Raw genomic sequence first — 19211 nt, 5'->3', positions numbered from 1 at the left:
ATTAGTGTTCAAAGTTAGTAACTGATCATACATACTTACTGGTCATAGATAATTACTGATCATAGTTACTTACTGATTATAGTTACTTAATGGTTATAGTTCATTACTGGTCATAGATACTTACTGTTCAGAGTTACTTACTGCTCATAATTACTTACTTCTCAAAGTTAATTAGTGGTCATAGTTAATAACTGATCATAGTTCCATAAATCTTCTGATTGTTCCTATGTCAGCTTTATATATGTATGTATATATAAAGTCCACCAATTTGCCATGCTCTTACTTATATACTAGTAAAAATATATAGACGAATAACTCCATAGTTTCATTCAAATAAACTTAATTTGTTTCTAAAACACATCTCGCACATCTGTGCATATGATTCCCAACTGGTTCTAACATCCCCGGAACGAAGTGGCTTCTGCTGGCCAAGCCTCAGAAATGTGTTGTGTTACAAAAGTTGCAAGTCATTGTTTATTAGTGTTCATTATTTAGTTCATTTAAAGTTAGTTATTTAATTTTACTTTGATATTTACTGGCTATAGTTACTCACTGATAGATACTTATTGATTAAATTTAATTACTGACCATAGTTACTTACTGGTCAGAGATACTTGCTGTTCATAGTTATTTATTAATCATAGATACTCAATGATCAAAGTTATGGTTTATTTATAATCGATTTTAGATTCAATTTTTTAACCGTGATCCTATGTTTAACTTCAAGGGTAAACACACTCGATTTTCCCCCACAAATAACAACACTTTAAATTTTTGTTTTTGTACACATGAATTTTCATTTTTTATTATTTCTCTCAGTTTCTCAGTTTTTGTCGATTCGCATTTCCAGCGCTTACACGCTACCAACTTTAAAATTGTTCTCCACTTTACATTTTCCCAAATATATATGTTATTTAGATATATTTATACTTTATTTTTCTTTTTCGATTTTGGTTTGTAAGATGTGCTTATGTTTAGATAATTCAAAACTCGTCCTCGACTCACTGAAGGGGAGCGGGGGGGAAGGAAAAGCGTGAAAATCTTTGGGGAAAAGCCCTCTCTGAGAGCTGAGAGCAAAAGTGAAGTGTGTAAGTGGAGTAAGTGTCAGTTATATACGTTTCTTAGCTGGTATTTCTTTATAGCTTAGGTCGAGTTGGAAATTATACAATGTGAGTGTATCATTCGTGTCGCCGCCATTATTTTCTTTTTCAGCAAGTTATGACAGATATTTGGGTTACCTTCGAGTGTGGTTTCTCTTCTCTCTATATATGGACTTTGTTCTGCGCTTTTCGGTTGGTAGTTTGCCTAGTTGCTTATTCTGTATTATATATAACTTGCCACCACCGATCATCCATCACTCAATTAATCCAGCTTACAAAATGTTGTTCTAGTCTTTGCGTTTCTGTTTCTTGTTTATTATTTAGTTTTTTGCTTTTGTTTTTCTTTTTTTTGTTTCGATTACCATTTTAAATGTAACAAAATAATTTACGATTTTAAATGAAAACCATTAATGTTTGTTTTTTACTTTTTTAATATATATTTTATAGCTAGAGCTAAGTTTAAGCCTGTTTGCATGCACTAAACTTGCATTTCTTTCGACGATTTGGTTTTTGGTTTTTCTCATTTTTTTGGGGGGAATTTTTTTTTGTAGTATATAAAAATACCATTTATTGTGTGATCTTTATACCTAATTAATTTCTTAAATTTGTCTCTTTATATATATATACATATATATTTGTATGTATATATAATTTATGTTTCATTTTCTAAATTTCGTTGCGAATTTTTATTGTTGAGAAATGAAGTGTGTTGTTCACCAAGCTACTGATATTGGCCAGCGAAGTTCTCCAATCGAAATCGGTTTAAGCCGTCGTCAACAATGATCTAAATGCCATGACCTGGTTCTGAGCTTTAAAATAAAACATTCAGTTTCCCTATTAGCAAATCAACTTTTAAAAGAATTGAACTATTATTCTTCGATTTATATTCACTTTGAATGAATTGCAAACATCTCAAACGTGTAGTAATAAAGTGTTTAAAGACTGAACCCTATGGATTCGTAAACTTAACAATCCCGAAAAGATCTGAGTCAGAAGTTGGATTTCCTTCTCAAACCAAAAAACCCAAAAGATCTTGTAACTGAACCAGTGCCAACAATTAATCATCAACGATTTGCGGATATATGCATATGTATGTAACTCTTCTCTTTCAGGTTCTGGGCTTTAGGTACACAAGGTAATGTCTTCTCAGGGTACAAAAATGTGTGTTGTGTTGTGTTGTGTTGAGTGTGTGGGATCGTATGTGTGTTTGTCTGTCTGCTTTAATTTATACATATGCATGTATTTTGGACAATCGATCTTCCACTATCCGCTATGCTGAAAAGGATCTCCTAGAGATGTGTCTGTGTGTGTGAATGCATTTACTTGAGATGCCTCGGCACAACCATAATAGATACACATACAACAAAAAAATACGATCAAGTTATCGACCCGATTAATTACTAAGTGTAAGCCGCGGATGCTGGGATATACATATATTCAAATATATATGTTTATACACGTCTTGAGCATTCGATTCTGAGCATAGATTTATTATTATTTTCTCTCAATTGATTTTTATTCATTTTCCATTTAGTTTTGTACATTTTTTGTTTGGTTTCCGGTTTTCCTGGGTGCCACTCTTCTTGTAAAATACAAGTAAGAGTGGATATTCAGATGTTCTCTCGTTTTCAGATGATTTAAATATAAGGTATTTAAGATCAAGATGCAAAATGGTGCCTAATAAGACATCAAATTTTTCGACACCTTCAGGAAGAGATTTCAAAGCATTCGAAATTTCTAAGAATTCATAGGTTTTGAAAATATTCTTTAATTGAAATTAAACCCTATCAACAAAGAAAACTAATTTCGGAAAGCCGAAGCGTGATACCTAAGTTTTTAAATAATCGCATTCTTTGAAATGTTATTTACGTAATATCTTTCTGAACAATATTACCTTGTAAGTGTATAAAAACGAGAGTCCATCTGAATACATATATATGTATGTATATCTATTAATGTACATGTAATTTACACGCTTTTTGGTATTCCGCAGATTCAGCATTTTAAAATTAACGTTTCGCTTTAGTCGTACATACATATTGGATATATAAGTTGATTATAATAATGTTTATATACGAGAATATGTTTGCGTGTATATAGATGTATGCGCATATAACAGTAGAATTGTACATAAAGCAAAACATAGACGTAACTTTATCGTTATCCCTCCTATATATGTTTCAGTATCATTATCTAAATATGTATATATTTATTTTTCTTTTTCTTCATATTTTTTATCGATTTGCTGTTTTAAACACACACTCAATTTTTGTTGTTTGCTTAAGCCTAATTATACTCGTACATATACATAAATTACCTCAGTGTAATCAAATTTTACTGCTTGTATAATTAATTTATTCACGTTTTTCTTTTTGCTCGGTTAAATATAATGCTGTCGCCTCACTTGTATATCGTTAATATATCTTTATAAAAATTATATAATTTAAAGCTTGTTTGTTACGTTCCAACTAAATGTACAAAATTTCGAATTCGAATTCTCCGATCAACACCTGAAACAAGAGCGTTAATGATGATGAACAAATACAGGGCCTGTGCTGAAAGTATATATCTATATAAGTATATATTTTTTACAACATTTTGTGATCAACTCAAATCGAGTTGAACGTTGCGCTTCAACGTTTTTGTTCCATTAATGCTAAATTTCTGTTTTTCAAACATACAACTGAATTTTCATAAAAATCACCCTGTAAATTGTAGTTTCTCATCTACCGTCTGACTCCGCTACTCGATTTTATTTCGCTTATGACTAATTAAATACATACAATATACGTAATTTCGCTATGACGGAAGCTTCTTATTTACACTATATCTCTTTTTTTGGTTTCTTCTTTAATTCGCTCGGATTAAACAATAAGAGAATTAAGAACCCTGAAAATTAAAAAAAATACCCTATGTTAAAAACGTGTGTCTCTGTATTTGGTGTCTGTTTTGGCATATCTCTCCCTCTGACTACATTTGTGGTATTATTGTGAACTTCAAATGACACTTTAAACTACATTGAGTTTGGCATCTTGGTTCCCGGTTCTGGACTGAGTATTAAAAATAAGCAAACGTATGACTCTTCGTTTGTTTGTTTTTGTTTTGTTTTTACTTTAGGAATATTGTTTGGCATTTCAGTCATCAGCTTAAAACGTTAACTAAAGGTAACTAAAAACAAAATTAAAAATAATCTAAAGTAGTTCAACTTAATTAACCGTACGTGTAAAACTTAGTTACAATTTATATATACAACCTCTCGCAAAAATGTATGTCTTATCGCGTTTTCATTTTGTTTTTTTTTTGCAAAACTAATGTCTGGTAAAAATCTAAACTATGTATTCCAACTAAGTTTATGTGTTACTTTGCACTTGTCTTGCAAGTTCACGCAATACAAATTGATGTTTAAATTACAATACAATTTTCATTTTGTTTTAATCATGTGAAGTTCTCACTCGGTTTTTGTTTCAACCATATTTCTTGGTTTTTCTCTTTTTAAGATTTAAGAATAAATATATAAATATATATATATTTAATGCGCTGATGAGGCGCAAACCAATGGTGATTGCCTCCCCACAAACAAGACTGGCTCCTGGGCATTGCAGAGTGTGCACTGTGAGAAAAAATGCTGTCCTCGAAAGGGAATATAATTTGAAAATCAAAAATAAGTAAGATAAAACACTGTTGAAATTCATTAAAGTATTTTTTTGTGAAAATATTTTGTGAAAATAGATAAATAGATCTTTCAGTTTTTTTATCTTATAAAAAAATCCGAAATAAGGGAATTTTGAAAGTTAAAAAGAAATGTAGCTTTCTGAAGAAGAAAACATATTTTAAGTCGAATCTTTTGGTTGTTCTCGAAAGAATTTTGAATGTTGAGAGAAAGTTAAGATTTCTGATTACAAGATTTTTAAAATCTTGGAAAGACAGAAAAATCTCAAGAGATAGAAATCAAATACAAATCTTTCACATACTTATTCTTGATCCTAGAATTATATTCTCAGCATTTCTAGTACTGACTTTTCCCTGTGCTTCTAACAACTGATTTCGGAATGATTGTTGTTGTCCTTGTACCGCTCCGCATAACCCTGAATGGTGAACGGTGAGTCCGCACCGCCCGTCGTCGATCCCGTCGAGATGTCGCCGTTCATCACGGCTCCTCCTCCATTGGCCACCACGCCCCCATTGGGGACCTTGGCCTCCGTTTCATTCTTCACCTGAACATTGGCATATGACTGCTTGGCACTGCCATTGGGCAGACTCTTGGACAGCGTCGAGGGATCCAATGTGATGCCATCCAATTGCGAGGCGAAGGATAACGGCGGCTGGATCGTGGTTGGCGTGGGCTGCGGCGTGTCCAGGCTAATCAGCTTGGCATCTTCGCCGGAGGCCAGCGGAGGTATATCCTTGCTACCACCGGCCGCCGGTTGTTCCGCCTTGGCATTGGGCAGAATGAAGGACGTCTCCCAGCAATCGCCGCTGGTGGGAGCCGGATTCTCCACTGGCCGGGGATGTGGGGCAGCTGGCGAGGTGACTGCTGGCGGAGTGCATGAGCTCATCTGTTGGCGCTGCGACTCGGGCACATAGCCGGAACCGCTGGCCATGGATGGGTTGGTGTGGCCACCCGGTGGCAGGGGCACCAGATAGTCGGGCACCGCCAGGCAGAACTCTTCACCATTGGGCGGCCGGATGACCGTGTCATCCCTTTCGGAGGCCGTCGGTCCCAGGATATTCGGCAGCGGAGCGTTCATGATGCTCGGATCCTGGGTGCAGGCGGTCAAGTGCTCCAGCAGACTAATAAAAGTGGGTCGATCCTCGGGCGTGGGATTCCAGCAGTCGGCCATCACCTTGTATATGGAGACTGGACACTCGGTGGGCGAACCTAATCTTCCGCCGCGCACCACCAGCTCCATCACCTGTGTATTGTGCTGGCCAGGATATGGCGAACGACCCAGACTGAAGACCTCCCACAGGAGAATGCCAAAGGACCAGACATCGGTCTTGGACGTAAAGATGCCATCGAGGAAGGCTTCCGGCGGCATCCACTTGATGGGCAACATGGCCTTGCCGCCCTTGCGATAGTAGTCTGATCTGTAGATGTCCCGGGACATGCCAAAGTCCGCAATCTTCACCACTCGACCGGGACCCTTGCTGCTCAGCAGACAATTCCTGGCGGCAATGTCGCGATGGATGAATCGCTTGCTCTCCATGTAACGACATCCTTTGGCCACGTCCAAGGCGCAGAAGAGTAGATCCTTCATGGTCAGCAGCGAAGGACGTTCTGGAGTGTTCCTGTTCTCGCGCAGGAACTTTTGCAGATCTCCGCCAGCTAGCAGTTCCAGGACTATATAGTACGGTTGACGATCGAAGCAGACACCGATCAAGTGCACCATATTGGGATGATTAAACTTGGCCATGATGGCAGCCTCCTTAAGGAAGTCCTCTTCTTTTTCTCTCTTAGGATCCTCACGTAGAGTTTTTACAGCCACGCCCATTTCTACGGCATCACCATCGCGATGGCGATATAAGGCCATGTAGACCTCACCAAAGGCGCCTTTGCCCAGGGCACTAAAAGGGAGTACACAGATTAGTAAAAAGATTCTTTGGAATGTGTGAAAAGGAGGGGCACTTACTTGACCAACTGAAGACTGTCGCGTGCCACTTGGGGTAAACTGTTGACATCTATATGACCATTGAGGATGCCATCGCAGCCATAGTTGGGATTAAAGTTATTCAGATTGGAGTCATCGATGTTGTTACGCAAACGAGTAAGTTGAAGGTCCTGTTCCACCAGCATCTTGTGACGCTTTTTAGATTGCTTCTTTCTTTGATAGCGATTGTCTGTGGACAAAGAATTATTATAATATATCTTATACTTTTAGATACTCGTCATTAAAGACTACTCACACAACATAAAGATCAGCGCCCCAATGCAGATGAAGAGGACGCACAGTGATATCATCAGAATGGAGACAAGATACTGGAAGGATGACTTGCCAGCCTCTTCTCGTATCTCGCAGGCGGTGTGGTTATCCCTCTTCAGTATCCAGCCATCCGGACAGATGCAGCGCACCTTTGACCGGAACTCATCCAAAGCCACGCACCGGTAGTCGCAACCACAACCTTCGATAGCTGGAATAATAATGATGGCACCCGAACCACTGCTGGCGCCCGCATGGACATCGCTTATCTCCCGGAGACTACGGCTGGGACTGATAAAGGAACTGCCTCCTTCGCCATTGGATTCCGTGAGATAGACATCTCCACCGGCATAACCGCCGCCTCCTCCGCCAGTGTTACAGCCACCGCCGCCACCACCAAAGCCACCTTGACCATGTCGATGCACAGAGGTTCCATTGTCCGCCAGTTCCACATAGCATGAGTGACCTCCACGACCCCCTTGGAGCAGGGCAGCTCCATAGGTGGGACTCAGGGCCTGATCCTCTTTGGCTCTCCATCCACCACCGGGGCCAGCAGTCTTTTTATTCAGCGGTTCCCCATTGATTTGGCCACTCTCTGGCGCCTGCAAGGGTTTCACCTTTTGGCCATGCTGGAAGTCCTCGTCTATGTACTGACCAATGCCCAGTCCTCCGCCGCCGCCAGCCACAAGGAGAGGTACAGCCTCATTTTTGGCTTGATTCAGCAAGAAGACATAGGATCCTCCACCTCCACCGCCGGCACCATTTTCAATATAGATATTTTTGACCATATCCTGTTTGGAACGGAAGCTGTATTGGGCCAAGTCCAGATCGTGATCGGTGCCACAACCGGCTTCCTTGTGCACTCCCATGGATTTAATGCAGGCATTCTCGCCCTGCTGTCCCACTAGGAAGTAAAGTTCTTCGTGCTTGTGTAGCTCCAGAATAGCCACGGCCACCGATCCTCGAGAGCTGCCAACTCCGCCGGAACCCAGACCTCCACTAGCGCCCTTGGCAATGATTCTGTTGAAAAATAATATAAATTTTAAGTATAAGATATGATGATTTAGATAAGATTAACTCACGTGTAGTGACCCTCATTGGGCACCTTCCACTTTTGCATGCCCTTGTAGCTGCTTTGGTCTTCTACCACATGGACTTCCCGCAGGACATGGCTTTTATTCTGCTCCTTGTAGGCAGCCTCGCACTGAGCCTGTGTGGGTCCTATCATGCCTCGAGTGTCGCAACTGGTTAGCTCAAGATCTGGATCAAAAATATATTATTGTAATGTACACCACGTCGTATACGTAATATAACGATAAACTTACAATTTGTATATTCGAAATCTTTGTACGTAGGACTCTTTAGATTCTGCCTTACATCCCAGTAGTTATAGCCACCAAGATGATCCTCTGGTATATTAAGACCAAAACATTCGGGACTCAGAGAAAAGTCATCCACAGCCACATCTGAGTAAATTCTCATGCCCATGCGAGCTTCAAATTGTAGATAGTATCTGAGGGATACAAGAGATTAATTTATATTCTACAGATATATTTAAATATAAAACTCACTTGGACGTTATATTGGGCAGCACATACTCCGCCCTTAGCCAGTCGCTTCCCTGATTTTTGGTGCTCCACCATAACGTTGTGGTTATATTCTCCTTCTCCTTCATCTCAACCACAGAGAGATTGATGCTGCCCGGATTCTTGCCAAATTGATGTATGAAGAACCTCACCACACAGGAGTTCCGATACGGCGAGTCTGGATTTCCATGGACCGATGGCGGTGGATTGAAGGTCTTGCTTACCATGACGGCATTGCTGGCAAAGCCAATGTTCGAGTTCTTATCGGAGTTATTCATATGCTGATTCATATTGACCAGCATATAGTAACCACTGGTGTTATTCAGGAGATGTTGCATAGTGTGATCTCCATCTGGTCCAGTGTCGTGAGTTGGCGAGGATCCTGTGTGCCGTGACCAAGTGAGTATTGTCTTGCCAGAGTCACGCCATCCACACCAATCCTCCTCAAAGTCACAGCGACCGCCATAGGGGATTTTGTCTAAAGATAAGATATAGTTATATTGATTACTACTTTTATTTTATAGATAAAACTATGAGTTACTCACCACATGACTGCTGCTCATCCTCCGCCTCATCACAATCCTTGGTAATGTCACAGATACGCGGCAGGTGAATGCAGACAGGCACCTTATTGGAGGTGCACTTGACCTGCGAAGTGCTGCACTTCTCCGACTTGGTGCCCTCGGGGAAACAGTTCACCATGCGCAAATTATCCAGGGCCACGTGACCCTTCTGCCCCGGCCTCAGATCAGGAACAATCTCAAAGACAATGCGAAAGTCCCGGGAAACACGACCCAGACGATACACCTTCCTTGTCCACTGGCGCACATTGTCACCCTGGATCTCCGCCGGCACCCAGCTGCTCTCCTGAGTGTGCAGTGGTTCCACCACCACTCTGGAGAGACCATGGCTCATGTCACTCTGATGCATATACACCTCCAAATAGCACTTCTCCATGGTGGTACTAAACTCCGGCGAGGTGAGATTCAAAGGCCTTGAGTTGGGCTGGACACGGGCATACAGAAAGTGTCCAGTGGCATCGTCAATACTATCTGCCACAGGTCCTGGCAACAATCCAGTGAGATTCCGTTTGGCCAGCTCTGTGCCACTGATCACCTGGAAGCCATCGGGATACTCAACCCAAGTCCAGCTGCAAGGCGATTCGAAGTTACACTTTACGCCCAGTTCGTACTCGTATTCCGACGAAGGCGTGGCATCCGTGTGAGGAGCGTAAGTGTTCTGAAAAGGATTATAGTTTATATTATTAACAGGAAACTAAATAGATATATTCTAAGATATTTTATAGATTAGAAACCACACTCACCGCATTGGGAGACGTATCCCTTATCCTGTCCTTGATCTCCTGCAAAGGATCCGCTGAGGCCGAAGCGCCCTGAGCATCACCCTCAAAGTTGCCATGTGTCACTCCGCCGGCAGGCTCATCTGCCTGGTTAAGCCGGCTCTTCAGCTTATACAGCTCACTGATGGAATTCTTTCGGGGATACATTCGCTTCGGGTTGTCATCGACGCCGTAGAGTGGCGGAAACCTGGTGGAGTAGGCTCCTCCCAGTGGACCCGCTGTCATGGCGGCCATGCCGCTGGGCTGCCTCAGCTGCTCGCCATAGCGATCCGCCGAGCCTATGCCCTGTCCTAGGCCATCGATCCGCCCAATGGAGGAGGTAGCCGAGTAGGAGGGATATCCAGCACTGCTGCCGGAGATGCCACCGCCAGGACCACCCACCGAGGGATTCATTAGCTCCTTGCGTAGCGATTCAATGCCACGGCGTCCGTTGCTACCGCTAGGACGTGGTAGGAGACCCGGTGCCAGCTGGGCCAACCTTCGCTTATTATCTCTGCGTGAGCCTGGCGATCCGGAAGCCACCTCATAGTCCTCGTACTGAGTAACCACCGGCGAAGTGGGCTGTGGCAGAGGCAACGGCTGTTCATGGAGTCTCCCATTGCGAAGTTGCTTGCCCGTGGATACGGAGGAGGAGCTACCTGGCCAACTGTTGGTGAAGCTGGCATGCTGGGACATGGGCAGCGAACTGAATGTGTGGTTCATGATCAGGGGTCGCTGGGCCAGCGTTGGATTATAAACCGCCAGCATCAGAGCCAGCAGCACCCAGTGCACCAGCTGCATCCTGGAGAAGACTCCTTCCTAACACCACTCAAATATGGCTCTTCTGTGTGTGGTATCTCCTTGAAAAGATCCTTCTTCTGAATATATTTGTGTCTGTGTGTGGTTTATATTTGTCACTTCTTAACTCCTGGCTAATAAGGGCGACCAGTCGGCGCTTTTAAAGTTCTTCAAATGCAGGCAGCTCATAGCTAAAGCTATCACCCGCAGGTGAGTGTGTTTCTCTTCCCAACAAACCAACGAGCGTTTAAGTCTGCCAAAGAAATATTAAATTGTAGATAAGAAAACACAATTATTTTGTCAAGTGATTAATTTTCTCTCATCTTTAATATTTAAAGTCGGCACCCACAGAAATTAACTTGCCTCAATCAAATTAATTATCATTTCCGTTAAAATCAGCAAAAAAGGGAAACTGTATACTCGTCAAGTTGTAATTAATCGTCCGTATTGACGTTTGACTTTTTGAAAGAGGGGAGATAATGTTCAGCCCACGTAATGACATTTCATAATGCACGGGCTTAGGTCTAGGTATATATGACAGTTTTAGCCCACACAAAAACAGGACCACATGCGTTCCATTTTCAAAGGACTGCCAAAGGATGCCATACCCGAATCAATGAGATTGCCATTCACTTTGTGAAGAGGCCTCGGGCACCGAAATTGCAATAAGTCTGCACCAGCAGCGAACCTTTATGAGAAAACGTGTTTCCTTTCGACAGAATGAAGGAATTTACCTTCAGGCTGGGCCAGGAAAATCGATGATAGCCTTCCGATTACCTGACATTTGCCAAAAGGCACAAGATGCTACCTGCCGATTGCGCTATTCAATTATGAGCTTTCGAATTCGGATGTTCTCGCGAAATTCGTAATTACTACATATTTGTATTGGGCTTTTTATCATTATTCAAATTGCCGGATTCCATGCAAACGTTATTTCATTATAATTTTGTTAGAACAACCACTTTCTATTTTGTTTTCCAATGAAAAAGGAGAAATTAATTTCAATAAGCAGATCTTAATTCTTCGGGATATTTATTTATTATAATAATACTACTTCATCAATTAATAAACTTCTGTATACATATGCTGGAGACGAGACTCACTATTGAAGTACCTAAAACATTAACAATTTATTAAAAAAAAAACAACAAAATATCAATTTGTGGTTATTATAAAAACTATCTAATTTTAAATTAACATTTTAAATAATTGCAAGCTCAAAGTGCAAACAACAAATCGGATATGATAACAAAATGACAGTGATTCCTAGAAATGTCACTCTACCTTCTTTCTGGGAATCGGTGAAACAACAAAGAGGAAATCGGTTTTATATTTAAATGGAAATGGCGCCTTATTAATTTTTATTTATTTATTTATTATTTTTCCATTATAAATCAATGAAGTTTATGGGGAAAGCTGTATTCCAAGAACAAAAGTAAGTGCGAGTCTGTTTTACAAAATTCTACATATAAAAACCATTTCAATTTGCTGCCTTATTCAAAGTAATTTCCATAAAATATATACAAAAGTTTATTTATCGAGTATATACTGCTTTGTAGATTGATTGAAAGATTTGAATATATATTTCCCTGGCCCGATTTCAAGCATATAGATCTCGATATTTGGGCACACACGTCCAAATGGATTTCTTCATAATTATTTTGGCCTTTTGGATAAATCTATTTCTTGTGTATAGAGACACAGGCATATTTTCTTATACTCGAAGGGGCGTCGTACAATTTCACTTTTAACATTTTTCTTTTTCACACACACTCACAGATACACATCACTCACACACACATACACACACTGGCATTTTCTCGCATTTTCATTTCGGGATTTGTTTCGCTATGCCGAATGCGAAGTGCATTTATTTTATTTGATTTAGCAGAACACAAACAGTTTTTCCTTCTTTTTCTTGCGGATACTAGACTTTTGGCAATAGATAGAGATGGATGGGTAGGTGTGAAAGAGATAGGTAGCGAGCGAGAGCGGGGTTTAGAAAAGGATGTTTTTCCTTTCGTTTTTTTCGTATTTTCCATTATTTCGGCACCTCTTTCCTACGCGCGAAAAAAAGAAAAGAGAGAAAACGTAACAAAAACAACAAAGATTGGGAAATATATATTCGGAAAAAGTAGGGAAATTTTCAATCAAAAAATAAAATAAAGGAAAACTCTCTCTCTACGAGAAGCTGAGTGCATATGTGTATGTGTGTGAAACTTCATAGTACGCAAAGTGTGCTATACAAAATGGCTGTCGCGAAAACAACAACAAAGCGGAATTGTAAATATACACACACTCACGCCTCGTAAAAGAGAAAAGCGAAACTGAAGAAAATCCAGCGAGAACTTGACAACTTCCCCTGCCACTCGCTAAAGCCATGCAGCGAGTCCAGAACGGAAACGCAACTGAAGCCGAAAGTCCTGCGAGTAACAGCTAAGGAACGGCGGGAAAGCGGGAAATGCGTGGAGCTGGGAAAGCGGTAAGCCAACTAGCTGAAAAACTACACATGCATGCAAAGTACCACCCTTCGCCTCAGGCGGCAGGAAGCGAACTCGAGCTGAGGCAAAAGTTCAAGACACGGACAAGTGCCAGAAGTTCCAAGGATTACCGGGCGAAGCAAAGTCCTCTCGAAAAGTTTATTTTTGTCGCGAATTTTTCAATGTGGAGCATAATTAGTGAGGTAGCAAATGCAATTCAATGGAAATATTTATAAATTTACTTTAAATTGTATATTACAAATAATTTGTTCCTTTTCTTGTTCTCTTAATGTATCTGGTTTTAAATTGATTTAATGGAAATATTTATAAATTTTCTTTAAATTTTATATTACAAATAATTTGTTCCTTTTCTTGTTCTCTTAATGTATCCGGTTTTTAATTTGTTTTAATTTATGAAGATAATTTGGTTATTACTTGTGACTGAAGCTATATTAAATATTTTGCCAAACTAAGTCCCCCTATATAATTTAATTTTTAAAATATGCAGTTTCCCAAAAATCGTTGTAATCTAATCTATTATTTGCTAGAAATTACAAATCTCAGTTGTGACTGAGATAAAAGGTTAATCAAAATAAATATATAATAAATATATAAAAAAAGTAAAAAAATAATTATTATTTAATCACAAATAACTTTTACATTCTTTTAAACTAAACAAACTTCGGTTTCCCTAACTTAGTTTCCCTGTTTTTTATAATATTAAACACAGAAGGATTTTGGAAATGGCTAATTAAATGAAAAAGGCAAGAATTAATGAACCCATATTTTCGATCAGCAAAAGTTAGAGACAAATAATTAAGGAAAGAAATTACATCAAATATATGTAATAAAATAAATAAAGACATAAACCTTAATTCTGTATAATAAAAATACAATTAAGTTATCACAAAAACAACACAATTATGAAACTTGCCAATTGTTAAGGTAATCATGTTGTCCATTAATTAATCTTAATATTTTCTATTTTAGTTTAAAATTCGAGTCAAAAAGCCTAGAGTAATATCTAACAACTTATTAGGTAAAACGTAGTGCTAGTGTAGATATCCATTACTATTGTTTTGTGTAGTTTGCGATTTCTATGTCTCAAAAAGAACATTATTTAAAAATTTCTTTTTTGCTTTATGTGCTATTCTGTTTAATAAATTTTCTTCTAGAGTCAATAGAATATAGAAAACAGTAAGCACATGGGTAGTGTAGCATCTAGTATCCGTATTTTGCAGATACACACACACAGCAGCGGTGTAACAACAACAACATAAACAGCAAGGGATAGCGAGTGGAGGCTGCGTCAACGTCGCAAATATTGCGCTGCCCTCTGTCTCCCTTTCGGGACAAGGATTTGGCAGGATGCGAAACGCAGCTTTGGTTTCGTTGACTGCGCAGGATACACACACATACACTAACACACACAAACACTCTTACATGTACACCCTGGTACTGTGCGCTACTAATGGCGCAGACAAATTGTTTTGCGTATCTCACAGATACATAGCAGCCGAGGCGCACAAAAGATACTACACACAAAAACACACCACACACACACACACACATGTACAAAGTAACGAAATTTTTCCAACAGCTCAACAAATTTTTCATTGGATTTTTCAATATTTTCGCTTTAGATTTTCCATGTTTTTCAACCACTTTCTTTTAGAATATATATTCACATTTACCATGGATAATTCCATTTCTTATATTTTTCCTGAAGTACTGTCGCTGGATATTTTCAAAAGCTGCTGATGCCACACAAAAGATGTATTTGATGTATTCCTTGGTTGCTTTTTTTCGCCACTTTTTAATTGGTATTTAACACTTTTTCTAATGGTTATTAATCGCTTTTGTTGGTTAATTTGTTTGGCCTGTGGTTTGGTTGTAACATTTTCTCAATATCTGAGAAAGTACTTCTTCTAATTCTCCTCTTTTTTTGTGGGTATTTTCTGTTGTTTTTGTAGGGGCCCGTCTATCCGCGTATCTGTTGGATACTTGCGCGCACGACGCTCGGCAAACGAAGACTGAAATGTGGGGAAATTTTTGCAGAGTCGCAGATGCCCGGTTAGCATCGGGGCCCAGCTTCATTACATCGGCATCGGCATCTCGCCTAAACGAATATCCTGCGCTGAAATCGAGCCGCAGGATGCCCGAAACATCCGAAGCACACACTCACACAGATTGAGAAATATCCAGCTAGGAAATTTCTCACTCACTCACTCGCTGGATTTGTTTTGCACAGCGAAAAGCTGTTGCTGTTTTTCCTGCGATTGAATTGAAAACGCGAAAATGCAAAAGGGGAGGGGCAGGAGGTCCCGACAGGAGCAGCATCAGCAGTGGCGCACCCTGGCGGTCGGCGTAAGCTGGGAAATTAATGCAAACTGCTGGAAATTGAATTTAGCTACATCAGCCACTGCAGTGGCAAGGCAGGAGTATTCTCAGTGGCAAGGATGAGCGGGGAGCTGGGGGAGGCGGGTCTGAATGTCCTGCACTGCACTCGGAATAAAAGTCACCTTGAAGTCCAAGGAGATTCAATGGTGGTTGCAAGCAGAAAGGATTCTTAATTTGTCGAGATTTATTTGTGCATTTGATTGCCATCAATTAGAAAACAGTTGCTTAAAGTTATATTTATAGTAAAATCCGTTCAAATATTTAGTACTTGTACCTTTTATATACATAAATAAGTATTATTAAAAATTTACAAAATTAAATGGGAATCAAATTTAAGGTCTTGGAATTTTAAAAGTCAATTAAAGAGGAATTTAAAACGTATTTAACAAAGTACTAATCCTCAAAACAAATTAATATATTCATGAAAACTAACTAATTTGCTAAAAATTTCTAACTAATTTAAAGATTTTCTTATATACATTACCCCAAACAAGTGCGTTTTTTATGCATACAATATCATAATTATCCTTTTCAATATTTAAAGTGGATATAATTACGATTAGTTATAACTTATGAAGTTTTCTAGCATTTATCATAAAATACCATCACCTATAGAGCATCCTAAATTAGTTTTATAATTCAAGACTCCCAAACATCTCAAACTCCCAAAACTTATAAACAATTTCTCCAAGTGCCTAAGTCCCCAGTGCTCGCTTGTGCGTCAGCCTCCTACCAAGCTGCGTTTCCTTTTTCAATTTGCAGCACAGCACAGTATAAGCCACCATTCCGCACATCCTGTGGCATCCTGCCCTCGCCCTCCAGTTTGTAATATCACCTAATCAGCGCCACGGATGCGACACAAATGCATTTATCTAGTTCCTATCTCATGAACCCAAGATTGTGACAATGCTGCTGGATACTAGGATAAGCCGTGTGCTTTCACCGGACACTTGGTTTTGTTTTTGGCCATCGTTTATAAAAGCCAAGTCCCTGCGGACAATGCAATTGTCGAATTGTGGACCAACAGGTGCTGTGGTCATGAACACAAAGCCAGATTTGGCTTTTAAAATGTGTTGTTCTAAGAAAATTAGAATTATTATGACATGATAGATACGCTTGCTGATTAAATTAATCTTGACTGTGTTGTCTATTAAGTAATTTACTTTTAAATTTAGTAAGTAATTGCTACCTAATGCTGTTTAAACCTTCAGTAAATAATAATCAAAACCAAGTATCTTTTTTATTCAATAATGTACCAAAACGAAACATATTTTTCATCCAAAAAGAAACCCTTGGTGTAATTGCAAAACCCAATTTCCCATTGACAAAATTAGCTGTTCATTCTAAATCAACAAATATTATTTATATATTTTGCATTGAGCATCATACAGCATTCAACTAATGACGACAACAAACGGAAATGGGCGACACAGACGTGGCGACAACTAAGCGAAAATTAATATAGAATCCCGCTGATGAAAGTACATCTGCAGATATACGTATGGGACTATATCTGTAGAACACGCCAATATATACTATATTTGTATATATAGTTTAAAAGTGTCGGCGGCAGCTGCAGAAAGTCGGAAAGAGATCAACAGATCGAGAGATCGAGGGAGAGAGAGAAGAGAGACAGAGGCGACGTCAAAGACCGATCAGAAGGAAACCTCGACATCCACTTTATTTATAAAAATATTATTTCCATCTCGCGGTGTTTTCTCTATTTTGCACCAGTAAACGAGACCGTAAAATGTTTAGAGATGCGCAAATTGCGAACTGCACCCAAAATTGCACATAAAAGATTCAAATGCAGTCTACGCATCCAGCAGATGCATTTTGTTATTAATAGATATTTTCCACGGGAAACTCACTCAGTTCTTGAACGGAGGGGAAATAAGTGCGTGTGCCCGGCACGTGTCGTTGCGGTTAAAAGAGTTTATCCCACTATTTATATACCACTGAGTCTTCAATTATATTCACTTAAATCCGCGCACACGAGCTATGTTTCTGTACCTCACAGATGCGTTTTTTTTTTGGCTTCGAGTATCTCGTGGATACATCTATCTGTCGTTCTGCTGCGACATCCGCTGTGCGACTGAGCCCTGCGACCGTTCGACGACCACTGACAAGAGGCCGCAGGGGAATCGCCGCAGCCAGCCAGCCGAGATCGGCCAGAAGCTAAAGATTGCTTGGCTGCGGAGGCGTCGTCCGAAGAAGACGAACATCTCCGCATCCCGAGACCATCTTATTTCTTCTTATTTCATCTCATTTCCTGCACTTGGAAAAATAGTTATTGAGTTATAATTAAATGTATCATTTATATATATATATCTGATTAAATTTCTCATTTTATTTATTTTTGTAGCATTTGTTTATTATTTATTTTTGCTGAGATATATGACTTTATCATTAGAATTTTGGGATTCTTTGAGGGAATATTCCATTTAGCATTCTGAAATTAATGATTATAAACACTTTATAAAAATATTGATCTGTTGCTAGTCCTAGTAAAGAAAGGATATCTTCATTAAGTCGCATTTGGAAATTAGATCAGGAGGCTAATTTTAATAAATTTTAAATTTGAAAGCTATTCTATGCTGGTTTTTGTTATGTTATAAAAACTGTTTACTCAATTTTAAACTTAAGGAAGACAGAATTTTCATGAATTTTTGAAAATTGTAACGATGTAACCCCTTATAAAATTTGGAACATTTTGAAAAAAAAAACATTTTTGTCACTAATAGCTAGATTGATTCAGCTGTTGATGCTGATCAAGAATATATATGTTTAATAGGTTCGCAAATTACTTCTTCACTGTTTTTCTGCCTTTTGACTATAATCAGAATACCCTGAAAGTTTATTCAAATGTATATCTTTAACAAGTCCCTCTTATTTTTGCGCATTTAATACTCGTACTATTTATTTTTTCTTCTAAATTTCTCGCAGTGCAATTACTGATTCGCTTTTCTCACGGCAACCGCATCCTAGTGTTCGTGTTTGTTTATTTGTTTTCGTCGCGACGTGTCAAGTGGATAATGCAATTGAAATTGACTTGTGCGTTGCCCAACGTATACGTTTCGGCCTATCACAGCGGGACGGTGGCGTCAGGACTCAGGATAGCGGCTGACCCCTGACCTCTGGACTCTAGCATCCTAGCGTCCTAGCATCCTGGCTACCTGCTTGAACGTTCGAGCTGTGCCTTCCGATCAGACAAAAGATTTATGTGCATGTCTGGCTGGTTTATTGCAAGGCGAGATATTTTTAGCAGGCATTGCGACAGTTTCTCCTCCTCGGGACTCTTTTCCGCTTGGGGAGCTGCGAAAGTAATTAATGATTGTGAAGGAACTCGGAGGGGGTTTTTTGTAGGGGAATTGGGGTACCAAAACGGAAGTTAACAGATCACAGTGAAGCAATACAATGAATTTCATATAAGGGAAGTAAGTTTTGAGATATACTTTCTTTGCTTATTTGAATATTATGTTCTTCTGTTCACCATTTTCTTAATAAGGTAAATGTTGTTATATTATTTTGTTAGCATTATCGCAAATCAGTTCATTATTTATTGTTTCTGGGATTATTTTCCCGCCTGC

General features: G+C 39.3%; 1 protein-coding gene across 2 annotated transcripts; it reads right to left on the bottom strand.

Moving 5' to 3' along the window:
- Positions 1–771: 771 nt before the first annotated feature.
- Positions 772–17767, bottom strand: Alk (Anaplastic lymphoma kinase). 2 transcript variants are annotated; one of them, XM_086828930.1, is made up of 9 exons: positions 17493–17767; positions 9929–10994; positions 9150–9843; positions 8590–9082; positions 8344–8531; positions 8101–8278; positions 7005–8038; positions 6731–6938; positions 772–6665 (listed from the first exon to the last, which is right to left on the bottom strand). In XM_086828930.1, the coding sequence occupies exons 2-9, from the start codon at positions 10742–10744 to the stop codon at positions 5132–5134; spliced, it is 5145 nt and encodes a 1714-aa protein (XP_086685056.1). In that variant the 5' UTR covers positions 10745–10994; positions 17493–17767; the 3' UTR covers positions 772–5131. The 2 variants fall into 2 exon arrangements, with proteins under 2 accessions (XP_086685056.1, XP_020810506.2); XM_020954847.2 differs by lacking the exon at positions 17493–17767 and adding an exon at positions 14916–15409.
- Positions 17768–19211: the final 1444 nt, after the last annotated feature.

Source organism: Drosophila serrata, unplaced genomic scaffold, assembly GCF_035046125.1.
Source record: "Drosophila serrata isolate PLE 108 unplaced genomic scaffold, ASM3504612v1 contig_184, whole genome shotgun sequence".
Lineage (NCBI taxonomy): Eukaryota > Metazoa > Arthropoda > Insecta > Diptera > Drosophilidae > Drosophila > Drosophila serrata.
The sequence above is the reverse complement of the archived record's forward strand: the minus strand, read 5'-3'. Positions and strand labels throughout refer to the sequence as shown.

What these genes read in the sequence shown, in the direction of transcription:
- Alk (XM_086828930.1), bottom strand. Translation starts at nt 10,744, where the DNA reads ATGCAGCTGGTGCACTGGGTGCTGCTGGCTCTGATGCTGGCGGTTTAT. An exon ending in CTGCCCAATATAACGTCCAA is followed by an intron (nt 8,532 to 8,589) that starts GTGAGTTTTATA and finishes TGTATCCCTCAG; the next exon opens with ATACTATCTACAATTTGAAG. An exon ending in CCCAATGAGGGTCACTACAC is followed by an intron (nt 8,039 to 8,100) that starts GTGAGTTAATCT and finishes ATTTTTCAACAG; the next exon opens with AATCATTGCCAAGGGCGCTA.